This window comes from Cebus imitator, unplaced genomic scaffold (genome assembly GCF_001604975.1).
Source record: "Cebus imitator isolate Cc_AM_T3 unplaced genomic scaffold, Cebus_imitator-1.0 Scaffold200, whole genome shotgun sequence".
Classification (NCBI taxonomy): domain Eukaryota; kingdom Metazoa; phylum Chordata; class Mammalia; order Primates; family Cebidae; genus Cebus; species Cebus imitator.
Window position 1 is genome coordinate 1,872,331 of NW_016107515.1, and position 23,552 is coordinate 1,895,882.

Below are 23,552 nucleotides of genomic sequence, written 5' to 3' on the forward strand. Positions count from 1 at the left end.
TTGAGAAACAACCAGTAACAAATGCATCTAAGTTTCAAGAGCTGCTTCTGAGTCTCAGGAATTCTCTGGCACTTGTCATTAGCCTTTCAGAAGGTCAGTAAAAGAGAAGGGAAAGGCTGGCCCCAGCAAAAACAACAAACAAAAACAAAAATAATAAAAAAAAAGATTCCTTATGGTATGGTAGGGTTTGAAAAGGCAGAGGAACTACCCATCTCCACAGCAGTTTCACCTAAGCCCCACGCTCTGGTTGGAGGCCCATGATTAGGCAAAATCTGAGTGCTGCTAAAAGAGAAGCTTCCAGGTTTTCAGGGCTTGTGGAAGTAAGGGAGTTTCTGTCATTTCCAAATGCTGTTCCTGAGGCCATGTGTACAGCAGATATTGAAATGCGATCCTGCTCAAATTAGATAATAGTTATCTTTAGGGAAAAGAAATCAATTGTTCTCTCTGTCTGCTCTTCACCTATGTGGTATTAGTGGAATGCTATGAAAAATGAACATAATGGATAAATAAGCATATAATTAGTTATATTTTCCTGCCTGGATTAACTAAGCCCTACCATCTAAATTACATTAAATTTTAAAATTATCTATATATATTAAGAACATTACTAAGTGCTTATACTGTTTTTGCATCCTTATAAGAAAAGTATTTAGTATTTTAAATGAAAAAAAAAAAAAAAGTCAAATGAAATGCAAGGATGAGGTGAGCCTCTCTTTTAAAGAAACAAGACTGTAATCAATTACGGATGCCCTGCTCTCCCCTGGAATCACTGGGGATCCCTGCCAACTTGTTCTTTGCACAATGCTAGTCTTGCTCTTAAAAAAAGGAAACTTCTTGCCTCAAAAGCACCTCAGGTCCAGGAAACTCAGCTGGTTTTGGTCATATATTAGCACTGCATGCTTCCGCATGTAAACTAAAAGTATCCCCCACTCTGCCATCCCCTCCTTACAGAAAGCTAAGGGATGCTTTTGCTTAAAGAGATTAATTGCTTCAAAAATTAAAAAAACTTTTTCAACCATTGTTAAATCTAAGGAAAAACACAACCTAGGTTTGCTGTTTCAATTTACTGTATTACCAACATTACCTCTAGCTCTCAAAACATCCATTTTAATCACGGTTTACAGGGCAAAGAATTACCTGTCAGTCTCCTAGCTTATAAGAAAGAAGATAAAGTTAGAATGAAACTTCTGGATTAATTAATTGAGAGTACTGCATATAATGTGTCTGTTCTGAATGATACTGCACACATCACAATGAAAGCAGTTTTATTTTCCATGGTTGAAATAAATTATGATAAATAATTCATTTCAATGGCAGAGATGTACTGTACAGCAAGAGCAACAAAATTGACTACACTACACCACTGTGAGTCTCATTCCTGAATCTTCATTATCCATTTGAAACTTTTTACGAGTAGTAAATCATATTTCAAGTGGCTGCAGATCTCATAAAGCAGCTTGCTGCATTAAAATAAAACCAGAAAACCTGGGGCATTGGAAGGCTGCAGGGTTTGCCACTCAGCACTATTTGGGAAATTCTTTCTCACTCTTGCCAACATCAGACAGAACACTTTTCAATTTGACATAAAAATTAAGAATTACTTGTCAAAAATACCATCTAAATTTTCCTCTAGGTAGGAATGTTGGGAAGATCTGTATTTTGAGGAATAACTTTCAACTCCAAAGCACTTTCCCCTAATTTTTATTCAAGTGACTCTTATTTTTAGCTCATGGTACTTCTTAAATGACTATTACATAGGTTCTATACTCTCTAATGGCCTATATCAGACTTTGGGGTCCCCCAACTGGCAAACACACGTGTGCAAGCTTAAGAGAGACTAACAGAGGCGCATGTGCTCTGATTCTATCTAAAAAGACCAGGCTATCTTCATAGGACAGGTGATTTTAAGTTGATTCTTAAAAGATGAATAAAGCATTACCTGGGAAGAGGTATACATTTGGAAGAGAAAATAAAATGAGAAAAGACACTAGAGACAGAAGTTGGCATGTTTGAGGAACGAATAGCCCATGCACTGGAGGCTTCTGAAAGAGACCTTTTGAGTGTCAGGGAGTAGATTTGAGGGACAAGGGGTAGAAGACTGGGCTTGATCCAGGCTCTTAGGCTGGGCACAGTGGCCTCATGACTGTAATCCCAGCACTTTGGGAGGGCAACGCGGACGGATCACGAGGTCAGGAGTTTGAGACAAGCCTGACCAATATCGTTAAACGCCGTCTCTACTAAAAATAAAAAAATTAGCTGGGTGTGGTGGTACGCACCTGTCGTCCCAGCTACTCAGGAAGCTGAGGCAGAAGAATTGCTTGAACCCTGTGGGCGGAGGTTGCAGTGGGCCAAGATCGTACCATTGCACTCCAGCCAGGATGGTGGAGTGAGACTGTGTCAAAAAACAAAAACAAAAATGAAAAAACACTTTTATGCCATGCTGAATATAGAAATGAGTTTGGGCTAATACATGAAGGGTAGCCATCAAAGAATTTTCGAGGAGACGGTGACATGATGTGGTCTGCCATTTGGAACACTACTGATTAGATTCTGGAGAATAGCGCTGGAGGCAAAGTAACAAGTTTAGATACTACAAGAAGTTCAAAATGAGGGGAATGGAGAGGTAGGGTAACAGAGACAGAGAGAAATGTCAGAATCCTTGACTGCATATCCCATTTTCTTCCCAACGAAATATTTCTAAGAAACATAATCTAGAAACATACTGAAGATGTGGATAAATTCAGAGCTTTAGGAACATGGCCTCAGGCCAGGCACGCGGCTCACACCAGTAATTCCAGCACTTTGGAGGCCAAGGTGGGCAGATTGCTTGAGTTCAGGAGCTCAAGACCAGACTGGGAAACATGGTGAAACTCCGTCTCTACCAAAAAATACAAAATTTAGCCATGTGTCGTGGTGTGTGCCTGTAGTCCTAGCTACTTAGGAGGCTGAGGTGAGAGGATTGCTTGACCCCTGGAGGCTGAGACTGCAATGAGCCGTGATCGGGCCACTGTACTTCATTCAGCCTGGGTGACTGAGTAAGACCCTGTCTCCAGAAAAAAACAAAAAACAAAAAAATACATGGCCTCAAAGTCAAGGCTTCCAACGAAGAGAAGGATGTTCTGCAGACTGTTCCAGAAAATGCTACATGTAGTGTAGAGGTGGCTGCTGTTTAGGCAGCTGCAGCAATGAACTGAACCCTAAGCAGTGCACGTATGCATGACAGAGAACTACAAGCACACGTTCATATTAAATACTCAATGATAAAGTAAGCTCTGAGGCCATTCAAAATCAAGAAAGGGAGTGGGGAAACAGCATGTCACGTTACTAAACAGTCATCAAACATTTCCCAATTAATATCGTACTTCACAACAGAACAACATAAGCACAATGGCATGAGGGCATCTCGTGTAGCCATCAAAGCAGAGTGCAATGAATATAGTAATGTGCCAAGAAGAAAGAGCCTGGGAGAGAGACCAAGAAATAGAAACTCTCAGAGACACAGTCAGACACAAAAACAGAGATGTGGAGAAAGAGGTGTGAGTCAGAGACAGTGTTTCCCCACCCCTCTTTTCTGAATGGCCTCAGTTAGAGTTTACTTGATCATTGAATAATATAAGCATGTGCTTATAGTTATCTCTGTCATGGATATGCACACTGCTTAGGGTTCCCATATGCATGTGAACACCCAATCATCATGCTCATACACTACAAAACGATACAAAATGTTTTCATTTTTCATATGGGGGAAGAAAGTACTCTTGTGGACAATTCATGGGACCCCTCAGACACATTTTCCATGAAATATTAAGAGTTTATAGTTAAACCATGCAGAATTTTCAGATTTGAGAGTTTTTATTTATAGTTAGCTAATAGCGTAGAAAGTGCTGGCCAAGAGGTCAGGGAGATGATTCAAAGATGCTACTGAGATTTGGAAGCTCTTTCTCCCTAATAATTACATAGGGGGACCAAGGAATGACAGTGACTAAAAGTACTAGGAGCAAAACTTCATTCCTCAATTAAACATTTACTGACCACCTAATTTGGGTAAGGCTCTGTGTCAGAGCCTGGGAATATACAGATGAACAAGTCACAGTCCCAGCTCTCAAAGAGCTTACAGTTTAGTAGGGGAGTAGATACACAGTAGAGAAACAATGGCAGAAGATACGGTAAATGGCCATAAACAGAATCCCAGCTACTTGGGCTGGCTACGCAGGAGGCTTTTAGAAACCAGAGGCGGCTACCCCTGCCTAGGGGTAGAAGCAACCAGGGAAGGCTGCATGGAGAAGGTGATATTTGGATCTGCTGTTGAGAATAAGAGAAGTTTGACAGTCGGGTAGGAAGAAGGGCAAGCAGGTGCAAAGGTTTGGAGAATAGTCTGGGGGACCGATGAGCAGTTCTGTGGGAATGGAAAGGGTGGATGGGGAGTACTGGTGGCAGATGAGGGTGATTACATAGGCCAGGGCCAGGTCTTGTGAAAAGCCTAGTAATATGTGCTAGTGAATTGTAGATTTCATCTTGCAGGAAATGGGGTGCCATTAAAGCTGAATAAATCTTTCTGGCAATGATGTGGTAATGAACTGCTGGTTTAATCATTCTACACAGGGTCTGAGCCTTTAGGAGGTTTGGGCCATCTGATTTTTCCCAAGAAGATGGCTCATGCCTGTAATCCCAGCGCTTTGGGAACTGGGCGGTGGAGGAGGGTGACCTGAGGTCAGGAGTTCAAGACCAGCCTGGCCAACATGGTGAAACCCCGTCTACTAAAAATACAAAAATTAGCTTGGCATGGTGGTGTGGGCCTGTAATTCCGGTTACTCAGGAGGCTGAGACTGGAGAATCACTTGAACCCAGGAGGCGGAGGCTGCAGTAAGCTGAGATCATGCCACTGCACTCCAGCCTGGGTGGCAGAATGAGCAACAATAAAACGAAGATGCAGCTTTCTTCCTTTTCTAGGATTGGGAGACCACAGACGTAGGTTTCCTGCTTGGCTCCTGTGCCTTGGGTCAGGAGGACACTTCTTGGGTCCTATCTTGCTGGCTCTGTTGCCAGTGCTCTGAGAAATGGCACTGACATTACTTCCCGTGGCCTATAGCACATAACTTAATAGTGTACCCTGTCAGGAATAGCTCTGTTTGTCAGGAAGCTTTTTATTGATGTTCAACCTTCATTTTCCCTTTCTTAATATTATTCCATTATGCCAATACTCTATTGTGCCATGCTAAGTAATACCGTTTCCTCCTTGGCATTTACATCTTCCAAGTATTTATAGACTTATCAAATGCCCCATTTAGTTGTCACTTAGGTAAGCTATACATATTTAGCTTCTTTAATCTGGCCCTATAAGCCAGCCCTTCCATTCTCCTAAATCACTTGAGTTACTTTCCTCCAGATTTCTGTCAATTTGTTTTCAGACTCTGTGTAATGCAAGGGGCCCAGGAAAAAGATAAAGTTGGGGAGGGAGGGCTTACTCTCTTGCGGGATAAGAGTACATAATGGCGCAGCGTGGAACTTCTGCCCTTAAAGTGCAGTCTCCAAAACAAGCTAAGCCTCACGAGGGACTATGAATGCCTCTTGTTATCTACAAGGTTTCTTTCACCTGTGTACAATTCAAGTCAATAATATTCTATTATTAGCTCTTCTTAGGTGCTAGGTGTACACATGTAAGTACATACTTACTGAGTACCTCCAGTGTGTCTGGTACTGTGCTAGGGACTTTTCCTTCTGTCTCCCCTCACCCTTGCTTTTCATTTCTCACAATTATTCACGACTCAAGAAATTTCTGGCCTCCTATGTGTCAAGCACCGTTGGCACAGAATTGGATAAAGTGTGACCTCTGTGGCCTTCAGGGCTCATGTAGCCTTAGTATTTATTAATCTTTTACTGCCCACCCATCAAGTTGTTTCCTTCCAGTCTTAAGGGGTTCAGAGAGATCCCTAAATGCACTTATCTCTAATTGATGCTTTTAGTTCCCTGACCTGAGTGGAACTTGTTTGCCCCATGTAAAATGAGATGCCACATTAAATATGGGCATTAACATAGAGCTCTTTTTTAGGGTTTTCTTTCTGATGGGTTGCCTTGGTGCCTAAGAGATTTCCCTTCAGACCTTGCACTCTTCGGACCGTCACTGCCTTTCTTGGGAGTTTGACATTTTTTGTTTATAGGATCTCAACTAAGTACGTACTCAAACGTTTTCCTTTTCCATGGTACAAAAGTTCCAGATTATACAGTAGGCTGAAGGAGTGATGGACTGGGAGAGAATCTAAGACAATGAGTCTTAACTAAAGTCTTGGGTAGTCTAGGCATGACATCAAGGGAGGAAGTGGTTCAGCTATCTGATCCTGGAGGTCAGTTCGGGTAAGCTATAGAATTCCCTTGGTGAGGCGCTGTTATCCTCCAAGAGGTACAGTAACTAGTCCAAGTACACGTGGTTAGCAAATAGTATAACTGGTATTCAAAACCAGGTATGTTGACTACAAAACCTATCTGCTCTGGTTGTTGTAAAATAGAAAGTCCAAACAAATATGGACAATTTGCAGTTTAAAAACTTTGAAAGGAGGATGAAATTCCAGTTGTTTGAAAGCACTCAGTCCACATCTTCCTAAGCATGCCAAGGGATAGATAATTAATAAGCAAGAGCTCCTCTGGGTTGCAAAGCATGGAGGCAGCATTAATTCATGAGAGGCCAGAGTATGAAGGAATCTCTTTTTACCTTGTTCTTCAAATAGTGATATAAGATTGGAAACAAGCCAGAAGTCTTCCTCAGCACACGATATAAACTCACAGCTCCATCGGTGGCGGCTGCTGGTTAAACTTTCCATGAGTTAATACTGGGTGCGATGGTGCACACCTGTAATCTCAGCACTTTGGGAGGCCCAGGTGGGTGGATCACTTCAGCTTAGGAGTTTGGGACAAGCCTGGGCACTATAGCAAAGCCCCATCTCCACCAAAAATACAAAAAAAATTGGCAGAGTGTGGTGGTGCACACCTGCAATCCCAACTACTTGGGAGGCTGAGGTGAGAGGATCATTTGGGCATGGGAGGCAGACGTTGCAGTGAGCTGAGATTATGTCCCTGCACTCCAGCCTAGGTGACAAAGTGAGAATCTATTCTAAAAAAAACCACGAAAAACAAAAAAACAACTTTCCATGAGTTAAGAGAGAAATGAATATAAAGGTTGGATTCACGTTTCCAGCACACGACAGCATACTATGCTTTGGGAATCACATAATTTAACCTGTAAGTATGAGAAAAACCAGTAATAGCTATAAAATAAATAAGACATACAATTTATTAGTCCACTATCACATTACTGTGCCATTCTTCGAAGAAATTCAAAGAGCTTCTCCCACCATTCACAATCCCACTCAGAGAAATGAAGGCAGGAGAAACCTTCTCATTTACTCTGCTATCTCTCTTAGACAAGGATGAAAAGATAAGAAGAAATGCCACAAAGAAAGAGTAGGTTAGGGCCCTGAGAAACCTTAGTGTGGCATTACAAAACCTGTGTGAGATCTAGTGATAAGAAGCCTTAATTAAAATCTAGATGCCACTAGTTCCTAGCAGTGTGACTTGGGCAAGTTCTTTCACACATCTCTGAATCTCTTTATAGGTCTCCCATACAGTCACTGCAGGAGTGCATCAGTTGATGTACTAGATTCCTGAGTTTAAAAAAAAAAAATCTGTGTTGGCCTTAACTCCCTGTTAGGTTTATTGTGAGAATCAGAGACATTAGGTATGAAGACATTATATGAATGGGAAGAATTATAAGGTGCTATGGTTTGAACGTGTTCCCCCAAAAGAAAGTGTTACAAACTTAATCCCCAATGCAACCGTGTTAAGAGGTGATTAGGCATGAGGGCTCCACCTTCATGCTTGGATTAATGCCATTATTTTGGGATTGGTTCTTTATAAAAGGTTGAGTTTGGTCCCCTGGTGCTCTTTCTTGCCCTCCCAACCTCCTCCAACAGATGACACAGCAAGAAGGCCCTTGCCAGATGCAGCCCCTTGACCTTGGACTTGGGCTTCCTAGTCTCCAGGACAGTGAGGCAAATAAATTTCTATTCATTATGTATTACCCAATCTATGGTATTCTGTTATAGTAGCAAACAATGGACTCATAAATTAGATTTATTTTCATTTTGGCCATTGCAAGGCAATGCCTGAAGCATGCAGGAGGAATAGGTAAGAAAAAAGTCAGTTTGGGGCCAAGAATTTCAAACTCACCACACCATGCCCTCATCCAATCCAGTAAGTGTGATTTTGAGAATGCTTATCACAGAAAGAACATTAAGAAAGGCAAAACACTGAATGAGACCAGGAAAGATCTCAGGGACCTGGCTTCAAAATCAAATTATCTTTGAAAGGAAGTCTTGGGCTTGGAATCTCCTGAAAGGATATTTTTCACATTTATAGTATAAATAGCAGGGATATTTTCCCCAGAAGGACACAAAAAAAGTGGTACCAGCCTGCTGTTTTTCAAGGTGAAGGCCAATTTTCCATGTTTATTGAATACTTTCTTTGTGTTAGGTAAATCTATACTCATTGGTTCATTTTGTCCTCACAACTCTGGCTGCCAGGACAGAGAGACTACCTCTGATAAAACTTAGGTCTGTAAGAAGTAGTTTGTCCCCCATACAAGGCAGTGCAGTGAAGTCTGTCAAGGGCTTGGAACCATGGACAGGCAGCTGGCAGGGTATTTCTCAGTCTTTTTCTTTCTCTGGGGCTGCTTGGTCTCTCATTTGAGATCCTCAGCATGTCTGCCTCTTTTTTCTCTCCTCTAAGACTGGCTATTTCTCTGAGCATGTGGCAGGGAATGGCTGCCTTATGGCTCTTGAGTTTTCAAGTCTTCAATTCAGGTGAGGACTAGCAGTTGACGAGCATTAAAAAAAAAATTTTTTTTTTTTTTTGAGATGGAGTTTTGCTCTTGTTGCCCAGGCTGGAGTGCAATGGCATGATCTCGGCTCACCACAACCTCTGCCTCCCAGGTTCAAGTGATTCTCCTGCCTCAGCCTCCCAAGTAGCTGGGGTTACAGGCATGCACTGTCACGCCTGGCTAATTTTGTATTTTTAGTACAGATGGGGTTTCTCTATCTTGGTCAGGCTGGTCTCAAACTCCTGGCCTCAGGTGATCCACCTGCCTCGGACTCCCAAAGTGCTCGAATTACAGGCATGAGCCATCACACCTGGCCTAAAATTTTTTAAAAAAATAATTTAATTTTTTTTTGTAGAGACAGAAAAAAGGGAAAAAAGCACCGTTACACAGGGTTATCCCAATAATAATTAGGCATGCTTTATAACAGTCTCTCACCAGTATGGCAAATGGGAACCAAAATGGTTTTAGCCTGTTCATTAATAGTGGCCGGCATAATTGCTATTATTGTAAATTAAGAATAAAAAGAATTCACTAAATGTATCTTTTTAAAAAAACCTCTGCAAGGAAAATTTGTAACCCATTTTTATGTTGTCCAGGCTGGTCAGGAACTCCTGGCCTTAAGCAATCCTCCTGTTTCAGCTTCTCAAAGTGCTGACATTACAGGAAGGAGCCACTGTGCCTGGCAACCAGCATCTTTTAAGTGCCAGTTTCTAAATCTAGGGAGGAAAGACTCTAACTGAATCATCTTGGGTCAAGTGTCTACTTCCTGTTCAATCAGTTCTCAAAAACAATAACAAAAAAGAGTCCTAGGCCAGGCATGGTGGCTCATGCCTATAATCCCAGCACTTTGGGAGGCTGAGGCAGGCGGATCACCTGAGGTCGGGAGTTCGAGACCAGCCTGACCAACATGGAGAAACCCCGTCTTTACTAAAAATACAAAAATTAGCCAGGTGTGGTGGTGCATGCCTGTAATCCCGGCTACTTGGGAGGCTGAGGCAGGAGAATCACTTGAACCTGGGAAGCAGAGGTTGTGGTAAACCAAGATCATGCCACTGCACTCCAGCCTGGGCAACAAGAGTGAAACTCTGTCTCAAAAAAAGAAAAAAAAGTCCTAGGCTCAAGGACTGAAGACTGAATTCAGTCCTTGATTGAAGAATGCTGTATGGCTCTTCCTTCCTGACACTCTTCCCTCCCTGCCAACCCTGTTCTAGGCCAGTTAGTTACTAGTACTGTATAGTGGTTAAGAGCACACGTTCTGCTACTTATCAGCTGTATGATACTGGGTGAATTATTTAACTTCTCAGAACTATGATTATAATATTTTGTTTATAAAATGGAGATAAAAATACCTACCTCACAGAGTTACAAGTTGTAAATAGAAATATAAACATATACATATATGTAAAGCACTTAGCACACAGCCTAGCATATAATTGATTCTACTTTTAATTTTCATAATAATCACTCATTAAAATTATCTGTTTGAGCCTGAGGTTTTCCTTCTACAGCGATGTCTTACTTCCCGGGAACCCTGCAGGAAATAGCAGGCTGAAGGAAAAGTTTAGGTCTTCAAGAAGGATTTAGGAAGGTTCTCTGGAATGGTACGTATGGTAAGAAAACACTACTGAATCATTATTTTCTGGCCAAGGTAGCCATCCTCTTTGAGGCAGTCACACAAATTTAGGATCTGCCTGGTAAGTCCTGGGCTAGCTTTGTGTGACGCAGGGAGATGATCCTCAGTGTCATTTTATGTCATAGAAACGCTGAAAGGCTGCACATGTATCGAAGCTTGGGAGTGCGAGTGAAATCCTAAAGAACTTCTATTTGTGAAATAAGAAATAAATGCTGCTGTGTTACATTAGCATAAAGGCACAGATGTTCTCTGCAGTGCTGCTGTTTCTGAGAGTTCTTAAGAAAACAAACAAACAAACAAAATACAAACCAAAAATCACTGAATGTCAACAGATAAAACCAATTCCTTTCGAATACATATTGTTAAAAGCCTTCCCAGAGTTGGGGTTAGTATTTAATCTATGGGTTAGAAATTTTCCTTGCATAGGTTTTTTAAAAAAGATATATTTTGTGAATTCTTTTTATTCTTAATTTACAATAACGGCAATTATGCCAGCCACTATTAATGAATAGGCTAAAAACCATTTTGGTTGCCATTTGCCATACTGGTGAGAGACTGTTATAAAGCATGCCTAATTATTATTGGGATAACCCTGTGTAGCGGTGCTTTTTTCCTTTATGAAATATTCTCTATCTGCTTTACATGAGTACGAGTAAAAGGTATGGCTGTTCAGTTTTTTTTTTTTACCACTCCTTTGCTATCCTGAGAACATTTGTTGCAGACTAATAGCTAAACTGCAGATAAAAGAGAGATGACAGATTACAGTTCCCTTTAATTCATAAGGAAAGCATTAGGAGCCCCTGAGAATACCAAATCAAGCCAATGGCACCCATTGGCTTCACACTAAGTTCCAAACCACATCGTATTTTTTAGTTTAAAGACAAAGCCTAATGGATATGCAGCTTATGTATTCCCAATTCTTCTTCATGAAGAGCTGGCTCTTTTTTCCCTTTTAGCTCCTTGTAAAACATTATAATTCCCCTATTCTATAAACATACAAATATAATTGTAAAATGACATCATTCTGTTTTCATTTAATTACTCCTGAAATGCTTTCTATTTAATATTCATTACTCAAAAGCTAATTTAAAAGAGAAAGAGATGTGACTTATTCAAAAAGATGTACTGTCATTCACAGCAATAGTTATCTAATATACAGAAGTTAATAAAGCAGATTAATCTACAAGTCCCTTTAAGCCATTCTTGAGTTTTGAACAACTGCCTCTTTGACCTTTCACCTTCATGCTGTGCACCAGTAGCAGGTGCCAGCTGTACAGAAATTATGGCTGCTGTGTTTGGACGCAAAATCTTTTCTTACTTTGCTTCTGACCAGCAGCTGACCCTGTAGGAGTGATTGTTTCTGGTGCCGGCCTAAAGGCTACATAAACCAGTAGCAGATAAACAAAAGGCTACATATACCAGCTGCCTTGCCTAAGGGTACCATCCTAGACTGACACCTCCACTCCTTCTTCACCGTTCCAAATTGCTTCTTGTTTGTTGCCATACATGCATTTCATCCGTGTTATTTTGTGTGAGGGGTGGGGGTAGGGGAACCCCACCTCAAAACAACAACAAAAAAACCCTCTGCTCCCTCGAACTTGACTTTTGAGTATTCCATGTCAAACTGTGCCATTATAATGCTAATCTAGGCCTGATTTAGCAACTTTAATAAGAGGCTAAACCCTCTTGTAATTAGATAATAAAATTTTATTATGGATTTTAATATTAAAAGTCTTAAAATCAAACTCTTCAAATCATACACTGGCACAAAACTAAGGTACTTAAATATCGTAACCTCGGAAAACGGGAACCTGAAAAAGCACATTGTGGCTAATTTTTCATTCTCAGAAATGTAAACATGGAATTCCTATGTGGTAATAGTGAAAGCTCCAATACTCTTAATTATGTACAGGGAAGAATGAATCTATTCAAGTATGAAGCACACTGTACCATTTCTAGCAACAGCATGAGATGACTTTGACAGTTATTTCTTGGATACAAATTACACAAGTATAAAAACAATCCCCATAATGATTAAATGCAGTTATGTACATAGGAGAATACCAGTGCAAATGGTAACATATTTAAATGGTTTTCCTTCATTAAAAAAATTATATATGATATTAAACCATCAATCACTGCTGAGGCACAGGAGTTTAAATGTATTGTCACTGGCTGAAATAAATGACTTGGAGACTGGATTCTGGCTCACTCAATATGGTGTCTTTGCTGTTGCTTAGTCACCCAACTCTCTGCTGGTTTGGGTACATCTGGTGGATTCCATTCCTTTCAATTAATAAGGCAAGTTATGCTATCAATGGGTTACATCCTTAAACTGTGCTTAGAGGTAGAAAAACACACGACCTAGTGGGGGTTGGGAGGTTCTTCTCTGTTTCATTAACCATTTGGAACAATATTTGAAGCACTTTTTTCTTTCTTCACCCATGTTTAGAATAAAATTTTCTCGTAGAATTTCAGCAGGGTTATTCTACAGTATATTATGATATAATCTTACCTTAGCATTACCAACTGGTTTATTATGTAGCAGTCTATGACTGCGCTAGATTTGATACTTAAAATCACTGCCTGCAGATCATACTTCTGAAAACTAATATTTTTGGGGTTTACTTTGCAAACATTCATTGACTTTCATGAAGTGTCAGGCTCTGGCGGGTACTGGGACCAGCACCAGGATGTAGGTGATCTTTGAGGGAAGAAAAAATACACACCATAAATGTGTGTTCTTGTGGCTACAATGTTAATTTGATGACTTATAAATCAAGAATAAATCTATTTTAATTGGTTTTTCTGTTTTAAAATACCATTTTGTTAACATTGAAATAGTCATTCATCAAATATTTCTATAATAAAAATTAAAATGGCAAAGATATGGTTAGTAACAAAGGATCTGGACTAGATCATTCTTATAAATACTTTTATAACATCATAGGTAAAATGTCATCTTAATATTAAAAAAAACTAGTGTTTCTCTATTTTAAAAATTGTAAGCATTAACTTTCTAAACTGATCTCTCGAGGCAATGGCCACACATTTTTCATTCTTAAGAAGTTTACTCTCTTTCAGACTTTCATTACCTGGTTGTTACCTAGATACTTTGGCCAGTCCCGGACCTCTTAAATATTTTATTTTGAGCCTTACTAGTTAGATTTTGTACACGTGTACACACACACACACACACACACACACACACACACACACACAGATCAAACTAAACTTTATTTTTACCTCAAACAAATCTGATTATTTTGAAGAAAAAGAAAGTTTGAAAAGTATCAAGTAAATTTCATTTCATCCCTGTTTATTGTATTCCTTGTGTGCAAAGATGTAACCCAAAAGCGATAAAATGGTCCCTTGAAGTTCCAGCAGAGACAAGTATAGTAAGAGTAAAAGCAGGAGCAAAATAAATTAAGAAAAAAGCCCCAGAGCACCAGATTAAGTAAAATCAAAATAACTACATCCTTTTAAAACTAACCAAAAAAGTATGCTTCAGAAATGAGCAAAAACCCAGATGGAAATAAAAATAATCATGGTAGCAGTGCTAGGTGGGTTGGCTGTGAGAAAAACCCGGTATCATGCATTGGGAGGTCTCAGTTGTGAAATTCCTCAAGACTGCATACCACAGAAGTGGAAAGCTGGGATCCAGGCACATAGTGTTGGCCTGCCAAGTGTTTCTATGATTAAAAAAAAATTTTTTTCAATCAGTGCCCACATTAAAAAATCTGATTTTCTGGCTGTTCTTCAAGGGAGAAATTTCAATGTGTCTGGCAACACTGGGTCTGACCTTCTCAGCAACAATTGGCTGGAGGTGTGCCGAGGCTGCCCCCTTTAGACAGAGATGTGCACTCAACGTTAGGATTTCTTCATGTCTGCCTCGTTCAGGTTTTCTGCTTCTTGGCCCTATAGGCATCTTAGTTTGTGACACCTGGTGTAGTTATAACGGATAGGAAAGTGAGAAGGAGGCTCAAAGGAACTCAGGTGTCAGATTCAGACCTTAAGAATGACCATTGACAGAGTTAATGATACTCAACAGCAGAAATTTCCTTTAGAAAACAGAAGCAGTTTACAACCAGAAAGAGAGTAAAAATGGCATTCTATGCTAATGAATCTGTGGTGAAGGTCAGGACAATGCATAGAGATGTGCTGGATACCCGAGAGAGATGCAAAGCACATGTTGCTTCCCTATCTTCATTTCACAGCTGCCATATTGATTCTGTCCTAGAAAAATCGGGTTACACCTCCAGAGCTTGGAGGCATTAAAGAAATGTCACAAAGAACATTATGAAACAGCTGTACTCCTAGGTTCTGACCTTCTCAAGCATACATGTCCTACTAAATTATATACCTTCAACATCTGACTAGAACATGAATGAATGGGTGTGGGTGTTGAATAAGAGAGTGGAAGCTTGGTTAGGTCTGCCTTGGTGGTGGTGGGAGCCACAGGGCTTTTCCTGCACCCGCTGACAAAGCAGCCTCCTTCTCCCTTGCCCGCTGCCTCTTTGGGTCACTGCCTATCTGTTTTGTCCTGGTTGTAGTATAATGCTGGGGTAGAGGATGACTGCTTTAAACCATTCCACCTTAAGGATGGCCCCAATGGGACTTACTGGAAACTCAACTTGCCTCATTGTATATGCTCAAAACACACATACTTTAGATTAGAAGCCACTCAACAAAGGAACAATGATAGCTTTGTGGTTAAGCATGTGAACCCTGGAGTTAAACAGATTTCAGCTAAAATTTTACTTCTTCCAGTTACTGACTTTGTGACCTCAGGAATGTTTCCTACCCTCTTTGTGCCTCAGTTTCTGTATCTGTAAAATGGTGACGATAATACTACACCTTCGCAAAGGCACTGTGATGATTAAGCCAGATAATGCATATATAAGGAGGCTAAGCTAGTGCCTGCACATAGTAAGCACTTACATTTTAAAAATTTTATTTCTTAAATTTCTAAATTTTAGAACTTTTATTTTAGGTTTGGGGTACATGGACAGGTTTGTTATATAGGTAAATTGCATGTCACAGGGATCTGGTGTACAGATTACTTTTCACCCAGGTAATAAGCACAGTACCCCCAATAGGTAGTTTTCGATCTTCACCCTCCTCCAACTCTCCACTCTCAAGCAGGCCCCAGTATCTGTTGTTCCCTTCATGTCCATGTGTACTCAGTGTTTAGCTCCCCCTTATTAAGTGAGAACATGCTGTATTTATTCTGTGTCTGTGTTAGTTCATTTAGGATAAGAGCCTCCAGCTCCATCCATGTTGCTGCAAAGGACATGATCACTTTCTTTTTTATGACTGTGTAGTATTCCATGGTGTATATATGTACCACATTTTCTCTATCCAGTCAACTACTGATGAGCATTTTGGTTGATTTCATGTCTTTGCTATTGTGAATAGAAGCACTTGCATTTTGCCAATATTATTTTTCTTCCCACTGTGTATATGCACCAATTTGCTGTTAATATCAAGATTGTAGCACTGTGTGCAAAAATTCTGTTATGGAATTTGAGTGCCTATTTTCCAACTTCAGTCTCTAATGACATATCCTTGGCTTCCTTTAAACCTTTTGAATCTGTTACTACCTGATCTAGTTGTGATCGTTCTTTCAGCTTGTTTTTGATATCAATATACTGCTGTATTATTGAGAATAAAGTTGTAAATCAACCAGATTGAGCTAATGGGTTACATGAAGAACATACTTTTTATTTAAGGATCACTAGAAATGTCTTTATTAACATTAGAAAATCTGACTATTCTTTTTAAGAGGATAAGAGATATGACTGTATTTCATCTGCTTAAGTGTTTTTGACTGTAAGAGTCTTGCTAAGGTTCTGTAGGCCAAAATCTCAACACCAGTTAAATATGCGACTGCATTTTCTCCTACTTAGTATTATGGAATGGAATCTTAAGTATGAAAGATGTCTTGTATAGTATGTCAAAATGTTGAGCAATATCGTTTCAGTCTAAACACAGAAATGAAAAAAGAGCAGATGATTTCCCTTTTGCCGTAATTCACTTTGGGATGCATGTCATGAAGAGCACTATACAAAAGCAATTTTCATTGATTGACTGACTGATTGAGGAAAAGGGTGAATGTTCTTTCAGCTTAAGTCCCTACTGAAGTATGATTTTTATCGCTCCTGACAGCTCTTCACAATGTAGTTAAATGCCAAGTTAGCAATAAATAAATAAATAAATAACATAAAAAGGAAGGAGGAAAAAAAAGAAAGAAAATCACAATTAGAATTTCTTTTGGATTTCAGTACAGTTGACTTGAGCAAAATAGATAAATAGACGTGCGTAAAATAAATTCAGTTATAGGTATTTGTATCTATAACTGTGTGTTATAACACAAAGTGTTATAGATACAAATACCTAATGACCAGTGGTGAAACTGAAAAAATTTCACATAGAAATGTCTTCTGAATTACTGTAGCAGATCCATGTCTTATCTGCTACTGATGAGTAGTAATTAGTAATCTGATCACTGTTACTGTCGGTCTTTCCTTAAATTTTTAGTTTATCCTTCTAATAACATAAAAATGTTTGGGGAATTTTCCATCTTAATTCATGTAAACTGGGTTTTTTTCAAGTGTTAGGTCAAAGCAATCCTGGTGAAGCAATTGTTTTTACTTCAAACAGATTCACTTACTTACATGGATCTTCATACGGACTAAATTTTAATGCTTGCAAAGTTAGAGTTGTTTGCAAAATATGAAAAATGGCTTATTTGGAGAGCATTTTAAAAAATATTGAAGCTTTAAAGCCACGTAGCAGGGCATAATAAACACATTTCCAGGTGAGAAGCACTTAAAATAGCTTTCTCAGGCTGCTACATACAAATGGAAAGGCTTGCAAGGATGCTGGAAAGGCTTTATGTAGGTTCATGCTTCCTTTACTATGGAAGCTTGACGAGATAACTTTTGCAGTTTGGAATTAACATTCTTCATGCAATTATGCTTCCAGCAAAATAGGCCCAGGTTGGGGGGAAAAACAGTTCAAACTAGTAAATAATTGCAGTATCATTGCATCAGTTTAGTTTAAAGAGCTGACAAACCCTCTCTAAACTCCAAGCACAATTAGTCATCAGGGTCTAGTTTTTCAGCACTGTTAAGCAATTTGTAATCCATTCCTTTTAATAGGGTTAGGCATTACTTAACCGACACAGATGCCTTGAAAACTGAAACCTCAAGTTATGAAGCAGCAACCTTGTCCATTCCCTTCTGTGATAGGCAAATCATCTATAAAAAACAGCATTTAATGGGCAACCAATGAATAATCAATGGCTCACTTTTCATCTGAGTGTGAAAATGAAAATAATCCAATACAAAATCCCACCGGTAACAGGCTGAATCTTGGGTTCTGCTGCTCTTCAGGGCTGATTTATAAGGTCTTGGAAAGCCGATGTAAACAGATGATCAATGGGACCCATCCCTGTTCATAATAACCCCCAACTGGCCCACTCCCTCTTTTTCAAGTCCATCCCTTCAGGCTATTAGTTCTGTCCAGCTAATTCTTCCCACTACTCCTGCCTGCTGCTTTTACTCTGGCCATCCGTTCAGTCCAGCCGACTCAGAAGTAATTTTATACGCAGCAGAGAGCGGGTGGAATTGATTTTTCACTCAGTGCTCTGTTCCCATCTGAATAATTATCAATTTTACTGCCTCATAAAGGGAAGAGTCAAAATTTCAAATCAATTCAAAAGAGCTTTTGAGACGACAGAAACTGTGCATAAGAATAGAGGTCAAAGTTGTCAGTGACCTAAGGAGATGATGTCAGATATTACTATACCTAATAGCTGACATCAGAGGCACTCAAGATGATATAACCTAGTGCTAATGCAAATCATATTTATGCTGACTACCAGAGCCCAGTCATTAATATTTAAAATGCTATCTGAAAGCCTACATTCCAAATAAATAGAATGTATTCCACTGTTGATAAAGATATATCACTACTTAAGTCATATGCTATAAAGTGAAGGATTACCAAGTATTATTAACACACAGAAATTACTTAAACCAACAAATGCATGGTAATTCTGAGTAAAGACAAACTTGATTTGTCTTCTGCTCAACCACATTACTTGCTTTGCAAAATCTGGTAGTATTTTGTCTAGGACCATAGCCTATTGATTTTTGCTAAAATTTTCTACCAACTTAAAAGTTTCTGCCAAAGTTTATGGGACAATACTGTGATTATGGCTGAGTGCTGGCAGGAGTGATTTGGTGGTGGACTTGTCCTTTGCCATGGTGGGGTGGGTAAAGGCCGGGTCTAATTCCTAGGCAATCTGTGAATATTTATTTTTTCTCAGTGGGGACATGCTCTAAGCCAGTGATCCTTAACCTTCTCCATGCAAAACACACGAGGGCTGTGACCCACTCCCACCAGTACCAGTGGCTACTGCATTTGGGTGGGGTGGGGAGGGAAGAGAGACGCACTGACATGTTGATAGAATGTAAAATGAAAAGCCATTCCAGGTGAACCTGAGATATTATCCTTGTCTTGAATATCAATGGGGTAAGTAGTAAGGACTTGGACTTTTGAGTCAAACAGACCTGGGTTCAAATTCCAACTCTACCACTTTCCAGTTGATCTCTCTGTACCTTGGTTTATTCATCTGTACAATGGGGATGCTGATATCCACTTTTCAGGGTTGTTGTGGGGTCTAAATGAGGAGAGTTCTCTGACAATATTCCCCTTGTATTTTACTTTCTTTGTCGTCACTATATTAATGAAATTATCAAACAACTGTGAGTTACTTGTCTCTTTGTCCCATGACAAGACATTTTGTAAGGAGAGAAATTATTTCTTATGAATCTTAATAGTCTTGAACCTGGCACATGATAAATTCCCACTAAATGTGAGGTACCTTCCTTTTTCCTTTATATTACCAAGATGTTGTAACAGTTCCAGGGTCACACCAAATAGTTATAGGTCTACAACCCTTTGCCTAGTTACACAAAATATGAATGACACCCATTATCCCTGGAAAATAACTGGTTAATTGAAACATTACCATGAATAAAGTTTACATAACTTCATTTAAATATCAGCAAAAATGACAGCCAGGAAGGAAACTTCTTTCATAGCTGTCTCTCATTCTATTTTCATCATTTACTGATATAGAGTGACATTTTCTTTTCTTTTCTTTTTTTTCTGAGAGAGTCTTGCTTTGTGGCCCAGGCTGGGGTGCAGTGGTATGATTTTAGCTCACTGCAACCTCTGCTGCCCAGGTTCAGGCAATTCTCCTGCCTCAGCCTCCTGAGTTGCTGGGACTGCAGGCACGTGCCACCACACTGCACTAAATTTTGTATTTTTAGTAGAAACGGGATTTTACCATATTGGCCAGGTTGGTCTCGAACTCCTGACCTTGTGATCCACCTGCTTTGGTCTCCCAAAGTGCTGGGATTACAGGTGTGAGCCACTGCGCCCAGCTGACATTTGGTCCCTAATGGTCATATAGCAACACACTACTGAAGTGTTTACATTTGCAAATTACGAACTATTATGGATAGAATTTGGCAAAAGAAAACAACTGAAAACAGGATTAAGATACTTTCCAAATTTAGTGGAATTAGAAAATATGTGATGGGGCCAGGCACAGTGCTCACACCTGTAATCTCAATACCTTGGGAGGCTGAGGTGAGAGGACTGCTTGTAATCAGGAGTTCAAAACCAACCTGGGCAATGTGGCAAAACCCCTGTCTCTACAAAAAAAGTAAGAAAACTGGCTGGATGTGGTGGTGTGCACCTGTAGCCTCAGCTACTCAGGAAGAGGCTGAGGTGGGAGGATGGCATGAGCCCTTGAGAGGCAGAGGCAGAGGCTGCAGTGAGCCCAGATCACACCTCTGCACTACAGCATGGGCGAGAAAGTGAGACCCTGTCTCCAAAAAAAAAAAAAAAAAAAAAAAAAAAAAAAAATATATATATATATATATATATATATAGTCATGGCATGGCCATAAAAAATGGTATTGTTTTCTTTGAAATATTTTTGGCATGTGTATTTTTAAATTTTTAAATTTTCTTTTTTAGAGATGGGGTCTTGCTATGTTGCCCAGGCTGGTCTTGACTTCTGGGCTCAAGCAATCCTCCTGCCTCTGCCTCTGGAGCAGCTGGTACTACAGGTACTGCACCTTGCAATATTCATTTCTTATGCATGCCGTTACTATGATTTGCACAAGTGAGTTTTTAAAAATGGTATTAAACTTGGACCTAACCCATTAGCTAGTTAGAAAATACATTAGAAAATAAAACAAACTGCAGCTTTATTACTTGTTAGTTAGATGTTGCTGGACATATTACCTAACCTATCTGAACCAAGATTTCTCATTTTAAAATGGGAAAAATACCAACTATGATATGATGAATGACAAGTTCCTAGCAAGCTGCCTGAAATACACTGGGATCCCAGCAAATTGTAATTTCCCAGTATACAAGAGTATTCACAAGGCAAACTTCAGATGACATTATCAGAGGCTCCAGGAGAGAAATCAGAGGCTGTTTCCAGTTCCAGTTTTGTCTAATCTTTCTCAGACCTCTGGAAAAACTATCCTCTTTTGAATTCTAGCTCCACTGAGTTGGGATGAACAACCCAGGTATTTCTTGAGGGTGGGTAATCCTAAAGCCTGTGCTTTTTACCACTTACAAGGAAAATACTCCCAGGTAATAACTGGTAAAAAGTCTTGGCAAGCCCAGCTACTCTAAGATATATTCAGGGCCAGGTCTGGCTCCTGGGAACCTTTGTTTCTTAAGCTAGGTGACCAACCACCAGTTACCTGCTGCAGGACATCTGGGTTTTGCTGCATAAAATGAAATAGTCTCTGACCAGCCTGGGTAGCCTCTCTGCATCGAAGTGGCTTCTTGCCCTCTTTTGCTATGTGCTTGAAGAGGTACGTGACGATGTAGTCTAAACTGGTACAGCAGCTGGAGGAGACAACTGTATCTGTACAAATAATAAATAAGAATTCATTTGCATCACTGAAGTTTTTGCTCCATTTGATTATATAATGGCTCCATTAAAAATAACTACTTCCTGATTTCAAAGTGCTTTCATCAAATTGCAAGTTCTTTGAGGGCAGGATTTTTTTTTTTTGAGACGGAGTTTTATTATTGCCATTACTGGAGTGCAATGGTATGATTTCGGTTCACTGCAACCTCTGCCTCCTGGGTTCAAGCCATTCTCCTGCATCAGCCTCCTGAGTAGCTGAAATTACAGGTGACCGGCACCACACCTGGCTATTTTGGTATCTTTAGTAGAGACGGGTTTCTTCTTGTTGGCCAGGCTGGTCTTGAACTCCTGACCTCAGGTGATCCACCCACCTTGGCCTCCCAAAGTGCTGGGATTATAGGCGAGAGCCACGTCATATCTGGCCAGGAATCTGTCTTATATAACTCTTTGAACCCAAAGAGTTCTATTATAGGGCCCGTGTCTATTATAGGGCCTGGCCTAGAGACACATAAATAAACAATTCCTGGATTGAATTAGGCAGATTTTTCCATTTGTGACCTTAACAACCTCTGTTCAGTTCAAGTGACTGTTTATTAAGTGTCTACTTAAAGACTCTGTTTTACAGGAAACAGTGGTCTAACACTGTCCTGGTGTCAAAAAACTCATGGTTTAATGTGCAAGTCACTGTAGGATAATGCTGTGTAAAAATGACAAATTGAGGATTTTGAGGGAGAGATCACATTTACATTGGGGATCAAGGAGAGTTTGGTGAAGGAGGTAGTGCCTGATATGGGTTTCAAAAGATTATTCCAGTTAAACCTAAGGAAGGATACTTTTCAGGTAGGGGGATTAGCACAAGACAACAGTATGGTGGGAAAGGTATGGATTTTGGAGCCAGACAGTTCTGGTTTCAAGTCCCATCATTGCCAATTACTTGCTGTGTTGCTGATTTGAAAGAGCTACTTCACTTTCTTTCACCATTTGTAAGAGATCTTGCAGGGTTGAATGAGAAGAAAATGACAAGAAGTTTATTAGTAATAAAAATAGCTGACATTTATTAAGAGCTTACTATGAGTTACTGTGTTAACTGCTTTATACAAGTTATTATTTTTAATTCTCACACGGCACTATAATAGTTACTGTTATTATCTCCAGTTACAGATGAGGACACTGAGTTTTAGAGCGCTTAAGTGACTTGTCCAATGTCACGCAGCTAAGCTATGAAAATAAACAAGGAGTTAGGCTCTGGAGCTCTACTCTTTGAAAAAATTTCATTGTACTTTTAATTTCTTTATTCCAATAATTTTTTGGGAATAGGTGGTTTTTGATTACATGAGTACGTTCCAAGTGGTAATCTTTGAGATTTTGGTGTACCCATCAACCAAGCAGTGTACTCTGTACCCAGTGTGGAGTCTTTTATCCTTTACCCCCAAACTTCCTTCTACCTGAGTCACCAAAGTCCACTGTATCATTCTCATGCCTTTGCGTCCTCATAGCTTAGCTCCCACTTATAAATGGGAACATATGATATTTGTTTTTTCTGGATCTCTATTCTTAACCACTATGTTAAAACTAGGTAATAGGCAAAAATGTATGTAAGCACCAAACACCTTTTTGTTGTTGTTGAGATAGGGTCTCACTCTGTCACCCAGGCTGGAGTGAAGTGATGTGATCTTGGCTCACTGACCTTGGCCTTGACCTCCTGAGCTCAAGCAATCCTCCCACTTCAGCCTCCCAAATAGCTGCAACTGTGGGTGTGCACCACCATGCCTGGCTACTTTTTGTATTTTTTGTAGAGATAGAGTTTTGTCATTTTGCTCAGGCTAGTCTTGAACTCCTGAGCTCAAGCAATCTGCTAGCCTCGGAGTCCCAAAGTGCTGGGATTATAGACATGTGCTACCATGTCTAGGCTAAAACACCTTCTTAAATCACAATGGGCACTCAAAACATGGCAGTAACTACTCGTTTGCTTTATGGTAAAAAGAGAAGGGTATATTCAAGAAGTAGGCTGGGCATGGTGGCTCACGTCTATAATCTCAGCACTTTGGGAGGCCGAGGCGGGCAGATCACGAGGT

The 23,552-nt window shown here is 39.9% G+C and overlaps 1 protein-coding gene across 4 annotated transcripts in view; it reads right to left on the reverse strand.

The window, feature by feature from the left end:
• RANBP17 (RAN binding protein 17) overlaps nt 1–23,552 on the reverse strand; it is a 392,711-nt gene that overhangs the window by 14,004 nt on the left and 355,155 nt on the right. For 3 of the 4 annotated variants that reach the window (XM_017547691.2, XM_017547690.2, XM_017547692.2), the window contains one exon: nt 21,305–21,471. The exons of the other annotated variant lie outside the window; for it this stretch is intronic. In XM_017547691.2, coding sequence (XP_017403180.1) covers nt 21,305–21,471 — 167 coding nt within the window. The remainder of the gene's footprint in view (nt 1–21,304; nt 21,472–23,552) is intronic. 4 annotated transcript variants of the gene reach the window in all.